Source organism: Anthonomus grandis, chromosome 15 (assembly GCF_022605725.1).
Source record: "Anthonomus grandis grandis chromosome 15, icAntGran1.3, whole genome shotgun sequence".
Classification (NCBI taxonomy): Eukaryota; Metazoa; Arthropoda; class Insecta; order Coleoptera; family Curculionidae; genus Anthonomus; species Anthonomus grandis.
In genome coordinates, this window is record NC_065560.1 from 11,665,675 (window position 1) to 11,684,101 (window position 18,427).

Consider the following 18,427-nt stretch of genomic DNA (forward strand, 5'->3'; position numbering starts at 1 on the left):
CTCCACACCTCAATTCCATAATAGAGAATACTGAACACGTAACAGAGGAAAACACGAGTTCGAACAAAGCGACTGACTCCGGCAACACAACATAAATAATACTCTGGTTTATTCAATTTGGGCATGGACCTCCTGCATAGCATCCTAGTTTTTGTTGATCTGGCATCCAAGATGTTTGTATAATTGAATAATTTTTTAATGTTTAAATTTAATGCACTATTAGTTTGCATATGGTCTAACCAAATGTCACCGTAGCTAAAGTTATTTTTTATGTTTACGCCATTAATAATTCCTTTAGAGCAGTTTTCCAGGGCACCTTCACCTAACATCAGTAATGCATTTACCCTATTTTGTTCAGGCTGGTTCCAGTAAAGATTTGCAGACTTAAACAGGAAAAGAAACATGCCTGCATCTATGAACCAACAGCTGGATATTAAACAGGACCTCCTTCCTGCCAGTAAAGGTTACTTATCAAGCTGATAAGCCGATAATCGCTACATATTTCTGCCGTGCTCTCTTTGGAAGTATGAGTTTCGATTAAATTCTACTTGGACCTGCAGATTTTCAATTATTACTTCCTTAATTATATGTAGCCCTTTGCGTGCATATGGTCCACGAGGATCCGATCCCTCACCATAAAAAGGGTTTTTGTAAATACTACTGTTCTACTTTGCTATTAGTGTCAAGATTATTTCATTTTTTGCATCCAAGAGAATGCCGTTTTGACGTGGTTTATGTACACCAGCAGTCTCCTTAATTTTCTTGTGCTATATTAAAGTGTCATATTTAGGCCCTAGATCCTTGATTTCACGACATTACTTGTTAAGCCAAATTCTTTGGCCATTCTAATTTTGTTCTTTATTTTACAGTTCCTGTGGTGGTGTTCCGAATAATTTTTTTTCCAGATTCTCTTTTCCATTAAATTAAGAATGTAATCAGTCTACCAATTTAGTATTGTTTAAGTATAATTAAAGGCTTGCGTTTGCTTCCTTGATCTTGGTCCAAAACAATCTCTCTGCTTCAGAATTTTCTATAACGTTTTTCAACCTTTACTCTGTTCCAAAATTTAGTTCGTCTCTGACCTCAGCAGAATTTCTGGGTTCAGTTCTGTCAGATCTTCGTAACACAAAAAATATGTAGGGGTTCGTAGTTTTATTTCACTTTAAACTGCAATATCTTCAGCCCTAATTGATCTACAGATAAGCAGATCTGCCTCTCATTTTGAAGATTTACCCATTACAACACCTCCTGTTTCCCCAATACTGTGAACCTCGCAGCTCAAGTTCCCTTTCAATATGTCATTAAATTATCAACAAAATCAGAGGACAACATGGTTTCTAGGTCTATTGATGTTAAGAACTGTTTCCTGAAATTCTGGTTTGGGGCAGTTTATTATATCGTAGTAATTTTACTTATTTACATATTATAAGCTTCTGTTTTTTCTTAAAAATTAGAAGGTTGTCAGCTGTTAAATACCACTTATGCTATTGGACCTGCTTAATATTTTATGTAGGATTTAAACAAGAGACCTAGGACAAAGTTTTCTGTATTTTATGTTGAATCCTATTTTAGATGAAATATATATTTTACTGTACGGCAATATTAATAGAAAAAATTAAAAATGCAGTAAAGTTGCTCTTTAAAATATGCTCGTAAACCTAAAATCTATACCGCTTAACATGTAATAAAACTATTACCATCTTTTGTGTCTCTACACGTAAATAGTTTAACAGACGTCATAAAATTTTTATGATTTTAAAAACCAGATTTTAAAGATGCAGATTCTTATTTAAATAAAAGTAAAAGACGATCGGATTTCGTGAAGCATAAAACCAAATATAGCTTTTCATAACTAGGCTAGAATTATTCCAGTTTATTGAAGTAAATATTTGATAGAAATAAATAAAATTTATTATTTTTAAATGTAAATCAAAAATACTTATAACAAATTTATTTGAAATACTTTCTGAATTACTAATAATATTTTTAAGTTGATGTAAATTTACAAAATATGCAAGCATAACAAAATTGGCCACTATTCTCACTTCTTTTATTCAGTTATGATATTTGGTGCCATTGACTAAACAAGAAATAAACATTCACACTGAGTTGTAAACTGTCCAGTATCTGACTTTTTGAATGTTAAATCTGACCAACCCACTATCATATAAGATATCGGAAATATAAGCTTTTTACCATTTTCTTTAAAGTAAAGAAACTTTAAAAAAAAATAAATTTCATTACTAAAATGTTCTGTTTTTGGGGACTATTTTATTATACCATATTCTAGTTGTGGTCTCACAAAAATATTAAGTTTTATAAGAAAGGGTTTTCGTCAAAAATTTTGGGTGTTTCGGATATTGAAAACTAAAACCCTTAAAACCTATTTAGTTGTATTGTACACATCAAACTTAAGATTCGATTACTGTGTGACTGTACTGTACTGTAAGAATACCTAATTGGATTTTTAAAACACTTCTTATATTTAATGACGTTTTATTATTTTTAAACCAAATCACCACATTATTTATCATTCTGAAGTTTTAAGTTATCATCTTCACATGAGATTACAGAAAAATCATCAGCAGATAAGAGACAGTTTGAGTCATTAATATAGATAAGCAAATCGTTAATAAAGATAGACGACAAACGGGGGTGCTATGTTACTAATCTGAGGGACATTTGATGTTGCTATGTCAGATGCACCTACTCGCACATAACATTGTCTGTTAGAAAGGTATGAGTGAGTAAAATTTAGTGAGTTACTATATAAGCCAAATATTTTAAATTTCTCAAATTGTAGCTTATAACTAATCCTGTCAAAGACCTTATCTGCATCAGTAATAATGCACTTTTTATGTAGTACAAAAAAAAAATAGAATCCTTCAATTTGCTCGACTTTAAGCAGGGATTAAAAAGAACCATAAGTAGAACTTTCAAAATATAATGGTAAATTGTTGCGACCGACTCTACATAATTTGCAAACTATTCCCGCGTTATTTATCCTATTTTTCTGGTGAGTTCTTACAATAATTAAACGCTGCCTATTCGAGTACCGCTCCATAAAGGCCAATGGCATAGTCTGTGTCCATTAGTCTCATCATGGTACTTGTCAAACAGTAAATACCGTACCACTAAATGTAGAATATGCAATTTTGAAATTAATTAATGAAAGAACATCTGTTTAATCCATTTACATGCAACTACGGCTTTAAACTAAGAATTTAATTTTGCTAAGTATAATAAAATCACTGGAAAACCCATTTTATGTAAACAGAATCGGTCTTTTCTAATAAAAATGTCAACTTGATGATACGATATTATTATTCGAAACGAAATAATAATATTGTGCGAAGTTTTCTGAGAATTTATATATAAATGTAAGGTCAACAATTCAAGAAAAGTTTTTCTGTTAATGGAATTATATAAGTCAAAAATGATGTAGCGTTTTGAGTTTTAAATATGTATTCCAAACATAAATCGAATTCGACATAATTCGCCAAAAAAATTTAAAATTGTTCAGATGTCTTTTTATTTTCGAATAATACAGATTATTATGTAAGTGGAAAACAAAGCTATACGGCTTCAACATGGTATTTCCATTATTAGTTTTTAAAAATAGGGCAAATTCCGTTATACAGAGCGATTGTGAGCGTAAATTTCTAACATACTTTCATCAACTGATAGGAAAAACATTGTGGACGGAAAAAGTGAATAAATTGATTAATAATTGCATGCATGTACTATCAATACCCTTGATATAACAATTTTTAGTTCACCTATTTTATATATAACACAATATAACTGAGAATAAAGGCAATTACTATTTTAGTCACCCCATGCAACCATTCTACCTATGTCTGTATAACCTCTAACAAGATACCCCCAAACAACACAAACTACCCAAATAATTTCACTTAAAAAACACTAACCACAATGCTCTTCATCTTCTGAATAAGGACAATCTCCTACTAGATCACATCGTTTACTAATCGGGATACAAGAACCATTATCACAACGGAAACTTTCAGGTCCACAAAAAGTACAATTAATCTCATCGCTGCCATCATTGCAATCTGGTTTATGATCGCACCTGAAGATCTGATCAATGCATTGCTTGTCATGACACTGCCATTGATAGTGACTGCATAGTTCACCTAATTAAATAAGGGTTTTATGATTGATGATGATTAAGGATTTTGTGTTCATTTAACTTTAGTCTTATCCATGACCGTACTAAAACTTTAATAATCAAAAACCAAGTTATAGTGTTAAGTGTTAAGTTGTGCAGAACCTACCTTCATTCCAAAACCATTACCATTTTAAAGTGCTTATACATTCGAATAATCAGTACAGCAAGTCTGGTTAAAACATTTTTAAATTGAAACTAAATAGAACCTGAAAGGCTTTTAGATAACAGATTAGGCGTCAATTTGATATTTTCATTAAATTCTTCAAGTTGATTCACTGACAAGTATCTGTATCCGTTTGCTATTTGAGGTAAGCATCCAAAAAAGCAAAAAGCAAATCACATTTATTACATATGCAGTTCTAATTTGATTTGCAAATTGCAATTGGTGCATTGTCTGTAACAAGCTATTTGTCAAATTGTAAAGAAAATCATAGGAACATATCATTTCTTCAATAGCATCCACCGAACTTACTATACTGATATATTAATACGATTAATAACCTAAAATTGCATTAAAATAGCATACTTTCGCAGCCAACTTCATCAGATCCATCTTGGCATTGCCTTACACCATCACACCTCTGCCTATACTCGATGCAAAATCCGTTTTCACAGTGGAAATCAGAGTCTAAGCATGCTAAAAGGTAAATTTACGTGTGAGTTTGTGCAAACATTAAGAAAATATCGCTGACATGAATGTCTCTAGTGATGGGTGGTTAAGAAATGTTGATTCCTTGAAAGTGATGCTCGATATAGTAGAAGTAGGATGAGAAGAAATTTTGTTGATGTTTGAAAGAGGGTATAGTTAATGATACTGTGTAGAGAAAAAAATATGCCTGATAAAATAGAAAAAGAAACCCATTTGAGTTCAGTGTGATAAATGTGGTTAAAAATGGAAAAAGTTTCACAAGAACAACAGAGGTAATGAAAACAGCCAGAGAAAAATGATTTACAACACTGATGAATCGATCTGTCTTCAATCAACTTACGACAGTTGCGCTCGTCGCTTTGGTCGTCACAGTCATATTGTCTATCACAATATTTTTTCATAGGAATCACTTGACCAGTACCACAAGTAAACGTGTCATTACTTCGTCCCCCTCCTGCGTACCACATGCAAAAATTATAAAACGTACAAGTTTTATTTCCATTGGGATGCATTTAGATGTATAAAAAAGAACCTAAGGTTACTTGAATTATTAAATACTTAATGCGAGTGATATAAAAAAATACTTCATATTCTTTTAGAATAAAAATAGTTCAAATAACCTTGTTTTATTAAAAAAATCCAGCACCACTTTTATTATTTGACATCATTGACTTATTCATACATAAACAGGCAAAAAATGCAAAGCAAGTTCTTAAAAAATAAAAGCAAATTTGTAGTTCAAAATGCAAAATATATGTCGCTTTATTAAATTGAAAATTGTACCTTGTGTAGGACAACCTTCTTCGTCTGCGCCGTTTCTGCATTCTGGAGTTCCAGTACACCTTAAGTGGCTTGGTATACATTCGCCATCGCCACAGCTAAATTCTGAATCTAAGCATGATTCACCTGGGAATTAAATAAATTAAAATTCATAAATGCAATTACATGTCAAAAAAGGCCTATTTACAAAGTTGCTCAAATTGTTTTTTCTGAATTCAATAATACTTTTTCGCATAACTTAAATGGATACGAAAACCTGTTTGTCATATATTATAAAGAAGTTGTTCGCCTATTGTGTGTCGATTTTGCTCAGTTTAGATTATAAACGTATTTGAATGACCAATTCCAGGAATCTGTAGCCCCAATAAATTAGAGCTTTTCCGCCGATTAATTATCGTAAAACTTGGATAAACTATTCTACGACCGAAATAAAATTACAGTGCACCCTACTGTGAAGGGAAAATAAGCTTCAAGAAGGCAAATATAATTTTTTCACTTCGGAAAGTGATGGCAACTCTTTTTTAGAGTATTCTTAAACAGAAAAAACATACAAGAAATATGCTATATATTACTATGAAAATTGCGGAAAAAATCCAGATTTACAGACAAAAAAAACTTTTTTATCAGGACAATGCGACGTCTCATCCTTCACCAAGGTTACAATGGCAAAAATCCGTAACAGGAAGTTTGAATTAGTTGACTATTCTCCTTATTTATCAGATTTAGGCCCAAACGACTTTCAATATTGCACTCGAAGAATAAAGATTTTGCTTAATGAGCATGCTGTTACACGTTAACAGAGACGACGAGTACTATTTGGATGAATTAACGAGATGAAAAGTTGGGAGAAGTGTATAAGACATAAGGAGGCGGTGTAAAAATGTAAAAATAAATGTAGAAAAAACCTGTATTGCAATGTTGCATATGTTAAAAACTTTTATAGTTTTTGAGCATCATATAATCTCTAAATAACGAGTTTAACCAAAATCATATTTAAAATATTTAAACTGATTCTTATATTTTTCTGTAAACAGGTAATGTTAAGTGATTTAATTATACTGTTTTTTATCAAGTTCAAATAGGAGATATATTCTGTGTCGAATAATCAAATTACTACATGAGTAGAGGTTTTGCTGTACGAGCCATTAGGCAGATGGAGCAGCTTTACTAATAGTATAAAAGTAAAAACAGAACGTACATATTAGCGTTGGTTGAATATTTCAGATATAAAATTTTTCAGTGACCTTAATTGACATTTCAATTCATCCATGATTATTAGATGGCACCACAGGTACTTATATCCGAAATAACCGAATACACAATACAGATATTCTAACATTGAGAGGTCGACAAGTTAAGCCCATCTAGTGACCTTCATAAGTTCTTTTATTAAAAAACAGCTTTCTTTGGAGAATAAGTTGAGAACATATTTCTTTTTGTATCATTTTAGCAGCATGCGCGTTATAATAATTATCAAATTAGGGTGCATTAACTGTTCTTATAAAATGAGTGTTCTTTAATAGGCATATTTGATAATTACCTGGTCCAGAACAGTCTTGTTCGTCAGCCCCATTACTGCATTCTGGTGTTCCACTACATCTAAGGTAGCTTGGGATGCACTGTCCACCACCGCAGTTGAATTCTGATGGTAAGCATTGTGCAACTGGAAAATTAAAAAAATATTAATATAATAAGGCCAAATAATCTCAGTTGAATAATAAGTACAGTTAAGGGGTTAAATGTTGTTCTGATTTAATTGGTTTAAGCTAACTCAGAGATACAGATTTATTCTAAAATTAAGTGTTTTTGGTCGAATATATAAGTCACTTATTTTCGAGACAAAATTAAATAATACGTTTATTATATTTTATACTTAGATTAGTAATTCTCATGACGTCAGTTGCATTGAGAGACAGAACACCTTCTAATGGACCGGAAAATGTAGAACCAGTCAAAACTATGAGCTATATTTTCTGGAAAATATGGTTTTATGGACTGTTTTAAGTCATTACACGTACTTGCAACTATATAAAGTTGAAGAGTAAAAGTATCATTAACTGTTAAAATAGTTGACATTTAGACGTTCTAGTTCATTGAGATCTAAAGCAAGCAAGGACTGGAAAAAATAAATATGTTCTATTGCGTCGTTTTCTTATCCATTCCATTAGTATATCCTGCTATTTACCACAACTTTCTGTTTGAAATAAAAGTTTGTAACTTAACAAGATACGTTTGTTTCAAAATAATAAAGCACTATTCCCAAGATACCAGTCTCTGGATCCTAAAATAATCGGAAAAAAGTAGGAAACGTGTTTGACCTTCTTAACAAATCTTACTTTATTAAACGAGGATATTTTAAAGTTCAACAAAGAAGTAAATTTGAAAATGGCAAAGAGCCATTACTAGTCAAAAAAATAATTGCAAATAAGTTAAATACGGTAATTATCAGCTAAAAAAATAGTTAATTAATATAGTCAACCAATTTCTTCAGAATGTACCTAAAATTAAAAAAAACCTAGAGTACATAGTATATTATAAGTCGGTACATATGGCTTTTACAGCGTTGTACAACTTATAAGCGTAAATTACTCAATAAAAATCTAAAGATGGATTGATGATTGAGAGGTAAGAACAAGCGTTGTTAGCAACCAAAGCTGAAAAAAACTAAAACTGTACCTCAATTTAACAGTATTTTATTCTTAAAAAAAAATATTGTTATATTTACATCACAGTAAATCTAAAAAGACTTCTGACCTGTTACTGTTTTATCCACTAATTTAAATGAAACTGATCGCTCGTGCCTCCCGACCATTAAAACCAAAAATATTAAAACAATTCAGCGAAATAATCATCTCTGTTATTTACTAGCGTAGTTTTCTACAAAGCCTCTTCGTGTATTATTTTCATAAGTTTTCATTTTATTGAAATTTTGCCATGTAACCGATGTTAACAGTCGCGGCGTACCATGGCACGATTGGGTCCAGCTTTTACTTCGATGTCAGCACAAAGATTTATTATAACAATGCTGTCTGCTTATATTATTAGGTAGATTTTTCCGGTTTTGCGTTTTCAAGGAATAATATAATTGAATTGTTCAGGATTCCTAAGAAGTTGCGATTCGTATTCATTTAGATTATGCCTGGAAATATATAAATTGGAGTGCGGCATGATTCAAATAAAACACGACGTAAAAAAGAAGTGCTCGAGAAAAATAATAATCGAATGAATTACTAAGTACACTAAAAGCAATAGCTTTTTGAAATCATATCTGAAATTAAAATTTTGTATCTGTTATTGTTATTGCGATTTTTTGCTTTGTCTAATTAAATTGTCTGAGCACATTTTGATAGGTATTCGTAAAAACTGTTTTTATATGAACAATTATTAATACGCGGCATTTCAAGGAATAAATATTTTTGTTATTTTTTGTCAAAAAAGTGTCAATTTCAAAAAATCTTTGATTAACTGTTTTAGAAGAAGCAAAGGAATACTTTTTTAATTTTCTATTTGATTTTTTTATTGGTAACTATTTTACATTTAGGTAATAAAACCTTGGTTCAAAAGAGGTTTTCCTTCTTCTCCTATTCAAAAAAATATATTATATCTCAAGTAAATTAGTATATTTAAGAATTAGTGGACTTAAATTTAGTTTATAATTCTCACATAAATAAGTTTGTTATTGTAATAACATATATTGTATTTTATTTGATCTAAGTTAATATAGTTATGTATTTCCTAAGAAAATGGGTTATCTAGTCCTTCACAACATTATAGATTTGACTTAAACATTTTGTATTGATATTTGGATAGTATTTCCATAAAGCAAATGATCCTTATAGGTTTATATTATACTTTTCTAGCGTAGTCATAAATATTCGTTTCGAAGATATATTGTAAAGCACACAAGAAACTGATAGGAACGAATGGAAAAAATGTTCGGTCTGTTCGGTTCGATCTTCAAATAAAATTCGCGAGGTAGTTTAAATGATAACATATTTTACTGAATCCTGCTTTATTTAAGTACAAAAATGTTGTTTACATGTGTCAAAATAAAAGTAAATCAAGGAGCTGCAGAAAGGGTTTAAAAATAAACAACTCATCTAGAAAAACTTCCAAAATATATTAAAACGTATAATTGAAAAATCTTTTTATAACATCATAATATTTGTTTAAGGGTAAACCCTTCAGATCATCAAGCAGAACATTAAAAAGCTTGACAGCTAAAAATTCCCAACCATCCAGACATTTCTGCAAACGACAGCAATGTGCAACCACGATGCAATAAAGATTGATAGACACCCTCGTGAATCACACTGTTCTGTTCCTTTTTTATGAATAGCAGATTTTCAAGGACCTAAAGAAATGGCAATGTTCAATTTCACGCAGAGAAAAAGCATGTCTGCAATCCTCTTATCCTCCAGCCCTGCCACTAGCCGTTGTCTGTAGTGCAGACAATCCTCCAGCCATAACTAAATGCTCCCAAACCAAAATAGCATAGAAAAACTTACAAAATATGCAGCTTTAAAAACATTCACAAGATACAGAGAGCTGGCCCTTGATTCTTGGATAGTCCTCCAGCAACTATCTGGATTTGAGATTTTTACCATAGTTTAGCCTCAAGAGCTACCCCGAGAACTCTTGCCTCAGTTACACCATCCCAGCCATCTATAGAGCTCATTGTAAATAACATACATTTATCTCTATTTAACCTGAACAAAAGCTTAGCATCTTATTGCGTAGCCACACGCCTATTATGTACCAATTTTTTACTGGAAAAGAGAAACAGTGGTGTCATCAGCAAACAGAGTGACCTATAAATTGCTAATGCTGGCAGGTAGATCTTTAACATAAATTAAAAATAATACTGTTCTCAATACTGAACCTTGTGGAACTCCCATATTTACTATTCTCTCCGATGATGTCACACCAGCAGCTCTTACCACCTGACACCTGGTATTATCAATTGAACACTATTCCCATTGAATTTATAGGCACTGAGTTTTTTTAATAGGATGTAATAAAATAGAGCTGCCGTATATTATTTATTACGAAATGCTTCTGAAATTTGAGAGACTAGAGCTTTTAGCTAGTAACTAATAAAAAAAATAATTTTTAGCTAGTAAAGCAAATAAATAGTGTATAATAATTATAATTTATGCTTTAAAAAAATAAAAACATGAACAAACTTTTTATTAAACTAGTTTTGTAATTTATAAAACATATTCTGGTAATATCACCATTAGACGAAGACATATTTTAACTATTCCAGGCCATAATAAGGAAACTTACATCTGGTATTTTTCTTACCACATTGTCATTTATTTTATATTAATAAGAACAAAATGAAAAATTTTTTTGTTCCCTTTAAAATATATTAGCTTACTGGCTACTTATTAACTCTTTTGTTGTTTTTTTTTCCAATTATTTCTTTTTTTTAAGTATATATGTAGTAGGTTTTAACAGCATTCATGTTGCAACATGCACTATGTTATGGGAAAGCTGAAATCCAGTGTCTTTAAACCAGCGTAACTATTTCTTTTTGTAGAATTTTTTCCACTGTTAATATCTATTATTATATTTTTTATTGTTCTATGGGTTAGTCAACGTTTAATTATTATTAATATTATTATTATATATCTTCCAAATAAATGCATCAAATGCACTTCAATCAAGTACATCCAAAAGTCAATTTATTGCTCTTCTTCTGCCAATACTCTATTTTATCAATCTTGGGAATGTTTTTTAAACGATTATTACGCAGGTTTTTTTTATGGCCTTTTAAACGTAAATACATATATCAATTTTACGAGGCAGTCTTGAAGATCTATAAAATATTAAAAATTTATTTATGATGAAGAAATTTTAATCGCAGTCTAATCTCCAATCCAAATCCCCTCAACATCGTCAGCCTCTGATTCTATCCAAAACTCCACCGAAAATCCCACTCCAAAATTTAAAAAAAAATCCACTTTACATGCCCTTAAACGACCTTTCCTTAGCGGGAAAGGGGAGAAGCACTGATCCCATTTCAAATATTAACAAAGTGCCAAAAGTAGTGCTAAGGGACACAAAAAACTGGGCCTCAAAATACAAAACATTTGTAGTGAAAAAAAAATCAACACTGTAAAAGTGCAGAAAGATAGCTTGGGATTAGCGCTCTTCCCCAAAACTCCTAACGACCAACGCGAACTAACAGGAGTTCTCAAGGAAGAGGGAATGGAATTGACAGAAAGCTGAACGTGATACTGAGAGGACTTAACCAAAACTTCAAGCTAGAAGAGGTCGAGGAGGAGCTGAGTGCGATGGGGTTTGAGCCGGAGGAACTGGGTTGGTTTAAAACTGGCCCAGGCCGACGAAGACCCACAGACCTCATCAGATTTCTTGTACCCAAAGAGCAAAAAACTGTGTTTGAGATTGATAACATTTTAAACATCAGGGTCCGCGTCGAGCGCTTAAGGACTCAGACTATTGCAAACAGGAAGCAAATTGGGCAGTGTCATCGCTGCCAGGAATATGGCCACGTCCTGAGCAAATGCAACGCAAAGCCGCGTTGCCACAAATGCAAGGGCGAACATTTTTACTCAGAATGTGTAAAGAACAGTGCAACCCCGACTGAATGCAATTGCGGCGGTGACCACCCGGCGAGTTACTGTCCTAAAAATTCTTACATAAAAAACATAAACAACCAAGAAAAAAAGGTTCGCTGAAACCTTGAGAAAGACCGACAAGGACTCTAATAACAGGAGGGCGGAGCCAAAGGAAGACAATACATCATCACACATGAAACGCCCCGAGCTATCAACCAAAAACACAAATCTCCTAAGTCGAGGCCTAGGTTCTCGCAGTGTCCGTTCGTTTTCTTCCTAACGAGCTCAAATCCCAATTCCCATCCTTATAAACCACATAACAATAAACCTCACACAAAACACAATTCAACCGCCAAAAACCTAAAATACTACCAAAAAGCACCGTAAAGGACCGGTTACGTTCACACCTCCGCCCGACCTTTTCTCACCAGCCAAAACTTCCGTAGTCAGAGGGGGCGTGTGGTCTGCTCTGCAGGCTCGCGTCCAATAACATCACACCCAGACCTCATAAATACAAGCAACCCAACCTTAACCCGACCAGTCGGTTCCTATTCTCCGAGAGAGTGAAAAGTTCAAGCACCTAGATGCGACCCAGAATTATAAAAAAAGGCGCCTAATCTCGACAAAGGATCTATTCAAAAGACCGGCAAGAGCAGTACAAGCTAGCCCGGAAGTACAGTTTAAAACAACAATCTCCAATGGGTTTTAAAAAAGCAGCACTATGTTTTAAGAAATAGCATAAAGTACAACATTTTACGATCCTATACTGACCAAAGCTTCTTTTATTTTACAGAATTGCTTATATGATAACAAGAGTCATATTTTCCATATGATCCAGACATGTTGGTAATGAACTAAGATATCATTTATTAATAGCATACTTTTTGATACTGATATATACGTTACCCAAGCCACTATCAATAGTAATATTCCCAGCACATACAATAATTCTTCAAACTTCAGAGGGACATTCTACAACTAAATAAGTTTAAGCTTAGCTTAGTTAACACTAGCTTTTAGCTAGTGGAAACCAAATTGACAACCTGGAAACTGATCATTAAGTTCAAAATATTCAACATATTGTCACTTTTTAAAGATTTTAGATATAATGAGCAACAGTGAAAATGACCTGAAGTTTACAATTTAGTTATGATCTTTTTTTTTAAAGATGGGTGTCAACACTTCTCTTTTAAGACATCAAGAAAAGTACTACTACTAAAATCTTTAGTTACAGGTAAATTTATTAGGTCTTTAATTGATTTTATTAACTGGATACTCAAATTATATATATTTTTACTTTTCGCGTTCTTTAAGTTATTATCCTAATCTCTAACCTCATCAAATGTTATGTCACGGAAAGAAAAAATCCAGAGCCAGTGGAATTTCTGCTAACTAGATGATGTAACACTGTTAGAAATGTCCTTAATAATGCTTTCAGCAATAGTGGCCAAAAGTCATTGCTATGCTTATATCAAGTAAACTCTTTACGATTTTACGGTGTTTATTGATAATACTACACATGCTCTTTATTTAGGTATTTGGGTGTTTAATATGAATCATTGGCTATAATTTTGGCTTCCTTAATTTGTATTATATAGAGCTTTTTAAATAGATAGTACTAATACATAACTGGCGACCTTATGCCTTAAAAAAGAGACCTACACTCTGATAATTTTTTTTTACTTTAAAATTTTTTGAAGGGAAAATAGTAAACTACTAAGATATTTCAAATTAAAAATATTATTTGCATTACATTTAATCGTTCAATTTGCCACAAAGAATCTTTCTTGCCTTCTTTTCATATAAGTATAGTATATAATATTTCCCTCTTTAAGATGTTTTATTCTAAGAAAAATAAAACATCTTAATAAAATTTTAAAAAGACTTAAAGCTACCCGACACGATATTTAACTCTTCGTCTTATTAACTGTCGTATTCGCGTAAATTTTGCTGTTGTAATTCTTATTGTCTCATATTCGGCTATGATTAGCCGAATTTAGAAGAATTGAATTATTTCGAATATGATTCCATTCTTCTAAATTCGGCGATCGAGTTGGACAAAGTTCCGTACCACCCGTACCTCTTCAATGATTTAGATATACTGTATCTAAATGATTACGTACAATACTGTTATGAGCTGGTGCACCATCAGTTTTTCAGCTGCATCAGCTTTCAGTATTGTTTCAGCTGTAGGGTAATTTCCTATAGTAAACTAATGTTAGATTGTTCAGTTGTTGTGGAGGAAATATGAATCCACTAAATAATATTTAGAATGTCTCCATTTACTAAAAACTGATGCTGAAAATGAGTGTCGAAGATTTTATGTAGATTTTCCTAAATCCAAAAATGATTATTATGGAAATGCAGTATACAATGTTATCGAAAAGTTGTCAGTTAAGAAGACGTCATTTAAAAAATTTGGAATTTAAGCGATTTCATGAGAAGTTCATTGACAAAAACAGTCCCTGAACAAGCCTCTAGGTAAGGTTTGCACACATTGAATATAAAACGTATACAACTGATGTTCTCTAAGCATTTTAAATATAATGAAGTTCCTGATATTCAATATTTTGGTATTTGTTTGACTACTCGTTTTAGATGACTCCAGAAATAACTAAAATTGCTTCGAGTTGAACAACTGGTGCTTCTTAAGGATGCCCGCAGTCAGTCCTTTGTTTAATATACTATTTTGGCACAAACGTTGGTGAAAACGAGGAAATTGTGTATAATATCCTAGATATCAAGAACTCAACATATCATCTAGTTGGTCGACCATTTTTATTACTTAGATCAGCGTTACTCAAAGTGTGCTCCGCGGAGCCCCGGTCCTCCGCGAAACCTCCGGTAGGGCTCCGCCAGCAGTCATAATAAATAAATGCATGTATTAAAGTGTACATATACGAAAATTTAATGAATGTATTATTAAGTAAATGTCCGACCTATTACATCGAAATGTTACAGCGTTACTCGTACGCCACCATTCGCCCCCGGGCTATAAGCAATCGAATGGCCTCGGTTCGTCGCGCTGTTGCTCGTGCGTCGACGCGTACTTCGGAGAAAATCGTCTGGCTCTCCGAAGGTTTTGAGGAATTCGAAATGATTTGATGATTGCTGGTATAATATAAAGGAGGATTGTTTGGCGCGAAGAATTTATTAATCAAGCAACGTACCGCAAAATTTACTCACACCGCGCTCAGCATTTTATGTCCGCTTGATTTGTTGTTCGTAGTGGTTGTAAAATCTTGTATTTCGTGCGTCAAGAGATACTATTTGTCATAAAATTGACCAAATCAAATTAGTGTTAAAGAAGAATGGAGCGCTGACTTAAAGGTATTGCAAAAAATGTGGTTCGCTTGGATGATGCGTCAAATTCAAATCAAGATGATATGACGGCGTCAAGTTCTAGTTTTATGGATTCAAGTTCAAGTAGTAACATCTAATGACACACTGAAGGGGAAAAAACGAAAGTATGACGAATCATACATTAATCTCGGATTTGTTGATTCCAACGGCTCACCTCTTTGTATGTTGTGCAGCAAACTCCTTCCTAATAGTTCGATGGTACCTGCTAAGATACGCCGACGTTTAGAAACTGTACATCCCGACTTCAAAAACAAAAGTAAAGAATTGTTTCTACGTTAAAAAGAACAATTATTAAGAAGACAAAAAACTATGACGTATGCGACTGTGAATATAAAGGCCACGGAGGCATTGTATTTGGTTAGTTACCGCATCATTGCCCAAGCAGGAGAAGCGCACACTATTGCTGAAAAGCTAATAAAACCATGTGTGGTAGACATAACAGAAGGTATGCTCGACGAAAAATCTGTAAAGCATCTTTCTACAGTGCCGCTTTTGAACTACAGTTACGCGCCGAATTGGGGATATCGCAGCAAGCATAAAACAAGAACTCGTTTCACGGCTTCAAAATAACAAATTCGTCTTGCAAATGGATGAGTCGACTAATGTTGCTGGACTGGTCATCTTGCTAGTAATTGTGCGATATCCATATAAACATTCACTCGAAGAAGACTTGCTTATGTGCTCATCGCTGCCTACTAACACAACCGAAGAACAAATTTTTAACACGATTAACATATTTTTTGAAGAAAACCAACTCTTTTGGATTGGAATTATTGCATTAATATTTGTACCGATGGAGCCAAGACAATGACAGGTAGAACAGCAGGAGCAATATCACGAATAAAAATAAAAGCGCCAAATTGTAGTTCCAGCCACTGCATCCTGCATAGACAATCACTCGCGGTTAACAAAATGCCACCAAATCTAAAATTGGTTCTCGATGAGTCAGTAAAAATAATTAATTTTGTCAAGTCAGGTCCTACAATCCCGATTGTTCTCAATATTATGTGAAGATTATGGTAGCGATCATAAAACACTATTGCTCCATGCTGAAATGAGATGGTTGTCTCGGGGTAAAACTTTGACAAGGCTTTTTCATGATGAATATCCATAACTTGCCACAGAAGCTTTGAATGTTCTTCTGCCGTTCCCAACAACGTATTTGTGTGAAACGGGATTTTCAGCATATACAGCTACAAAAACAAAATACCGCAATAGACTGGATGCCGAACCAGACATGAGAATTCAACTTTCTTCTATCAAGCCTGACATTACCCAGTTGATGAGGCATAAAAAACAATTACCTGCCTCGCATTAAATGAACTTAGTGTTATCATTTGCTTACTAACTCACTACTTATTGCATCTATCTTTTTATTGTTAATAAACAATTCACATATAACTGCTTTTGCTTTTAGTTTGGAGTTCGTTAAAAATTTAGTTTTTTAAAAGGGTTCCGTCACGAAAAAAGTTTGAGTAACACTGACTTAGAGCATAGACAAAATATACAATTCCATGTTTGTAAAATTTCCCATTCTTTTTGATAAAAAAATACTTACTAACAATGTTATACCAAACTAAAAGCTTAAAAATATGAAAAATGACAAGCCAAATTTGACAACTTTAATCTGCACAAGAAGAACGATTTAGCGGACCCAGTTAAATAAAGAACAGTTACTTTACTTAAGGATAACCACGGCCAAGGTATAGTAAAGAAGTCGGAAATTAAGCAAACCTGAGAGGAGTACATTAAAGGACTGTTTGATGACATGAGAACGGTACCACCCAATATTGATAAAACAGATGGTTCCCTAATCTTAAAGATAGAAGTGCAGACAGCCTTGAAAAATCCTAAAGATTAGAAGGGCTTGGGTTCCGGTGGAATTCCTGCTGAAATGTTGAAGCTGATCGAAGGAAAAAATCTAAGGTGGCTTACAAGGAATAGCGGCAATATGAACTATGTAGCGAGTTTGGAACAATAATCTTACTGAGTCTACTAAATATATTTGAGACCCAATTCGGCATGCTCGGGGGATTTTATTTTCAATCCAGGTATTGTTCTATCGTATTAACCTAGCTTCCTTACAACTCCGAATGAAAAATGTAACATCATACGGTTGATATAAAAATTCTGCAAAGTACACCAATATGCCGACGATACACAACTTTATTATTATTTTCTTCCATCTGAATATATTAATGCAGAGAAAGTCATAAACAAGGATCCAAATACTTTGTTATCATTTTCAAATCGTCATAATCTTCTTAATAACCTATTTAAGTCAAAACTTATGATTTTTGGTAGAAACAAGGAGAGTGTTGAATCTTTTATAACCATAAGTATAGGTGATAATTCTTTATCTTGTGAGAAAGTTTTAAAAAGGTTAGGGTTGTATCTGGATGTCGAGTTGCACTTTAAATTCCATATTAAAACCTGTCTACAAAGAGCATATACCGCGCTGAAGTTACTTTATCCGCACAGGCCTCCACTATCGCAATCTTTAAAAAATTAAGCTGACTGACACTTTGGTTTTGAGCCATTTTAACTTTTGTGATGAGGTTTACTCACCTTCTCTAGATTTCAGTGAAATACAAAAGATTCAACGAGTACAAAAATCTTGTTTAAGGTACATCTATGGAATTAGAAAGTATGAGCCGGTCTCTCATAAACTAAAAGACTGTAACTGGTAAAATGTGACAAAGAGACGCAAATTACATTCTTTGGATTTATTTCAAAAAAATATACTTAATAAGTGTCCTCCTTACTTGCTTAAGAAGATTAAATACCGAACAGACGTTCATAACTTGAATTTAGGATTTAAAGGGTTAATTAGTCCACCACCTGACAAGACCAGTT

At 33.0% G+C, this 18,427-nt stretch overlaps 1 protein-coding gene across 33 annotated transcripts in view; it reads right to left on the reverse strand.

Annotated features, from left to right (window-relative positions):
* The window catches only part of LOC126745035 (basement membrane-specific heparan sulfate proteoglycan core protein), a 797,399-nt gene that overhangs the window by 158,460 nt on the left and 620,512 nt on the right, over positions 1-18,427 (reverse strand). For 25 of the 33 annotated variants that reach the window (XM_050452691.1, XM_050452690.1, XM_050452699.1 and 22 more), the window contains 5 exons: positions 7,162-7,284; positions 5,625-5,747; positions 5,182-5,295; positions 4,719-4,829; positions 3,933-4,157 (listed from right to left, as the gene is read on the reverse strand). In XM_050452691.1, coding sequence (XP_050308648.1) covers positions 3,933-4,157; positions 4,719-4,829; positions 5,182-5,295; positions 5,625-5,747; positions 7,162-7,284 — 696 coding nt within the window. The remainder of the gene's footprint in view (positions 1-3,932; positions 4,158-4,718; positions 4,830-5,181; positions 5,296-5,624; positions 5,748-7,161; positions 7,285-18,427) is intronic. The other 8 variants (XM_050452706.1, XM_050452717.1, XM_050452716.1 and 5 more) reach the window with 3 other exon arrangements.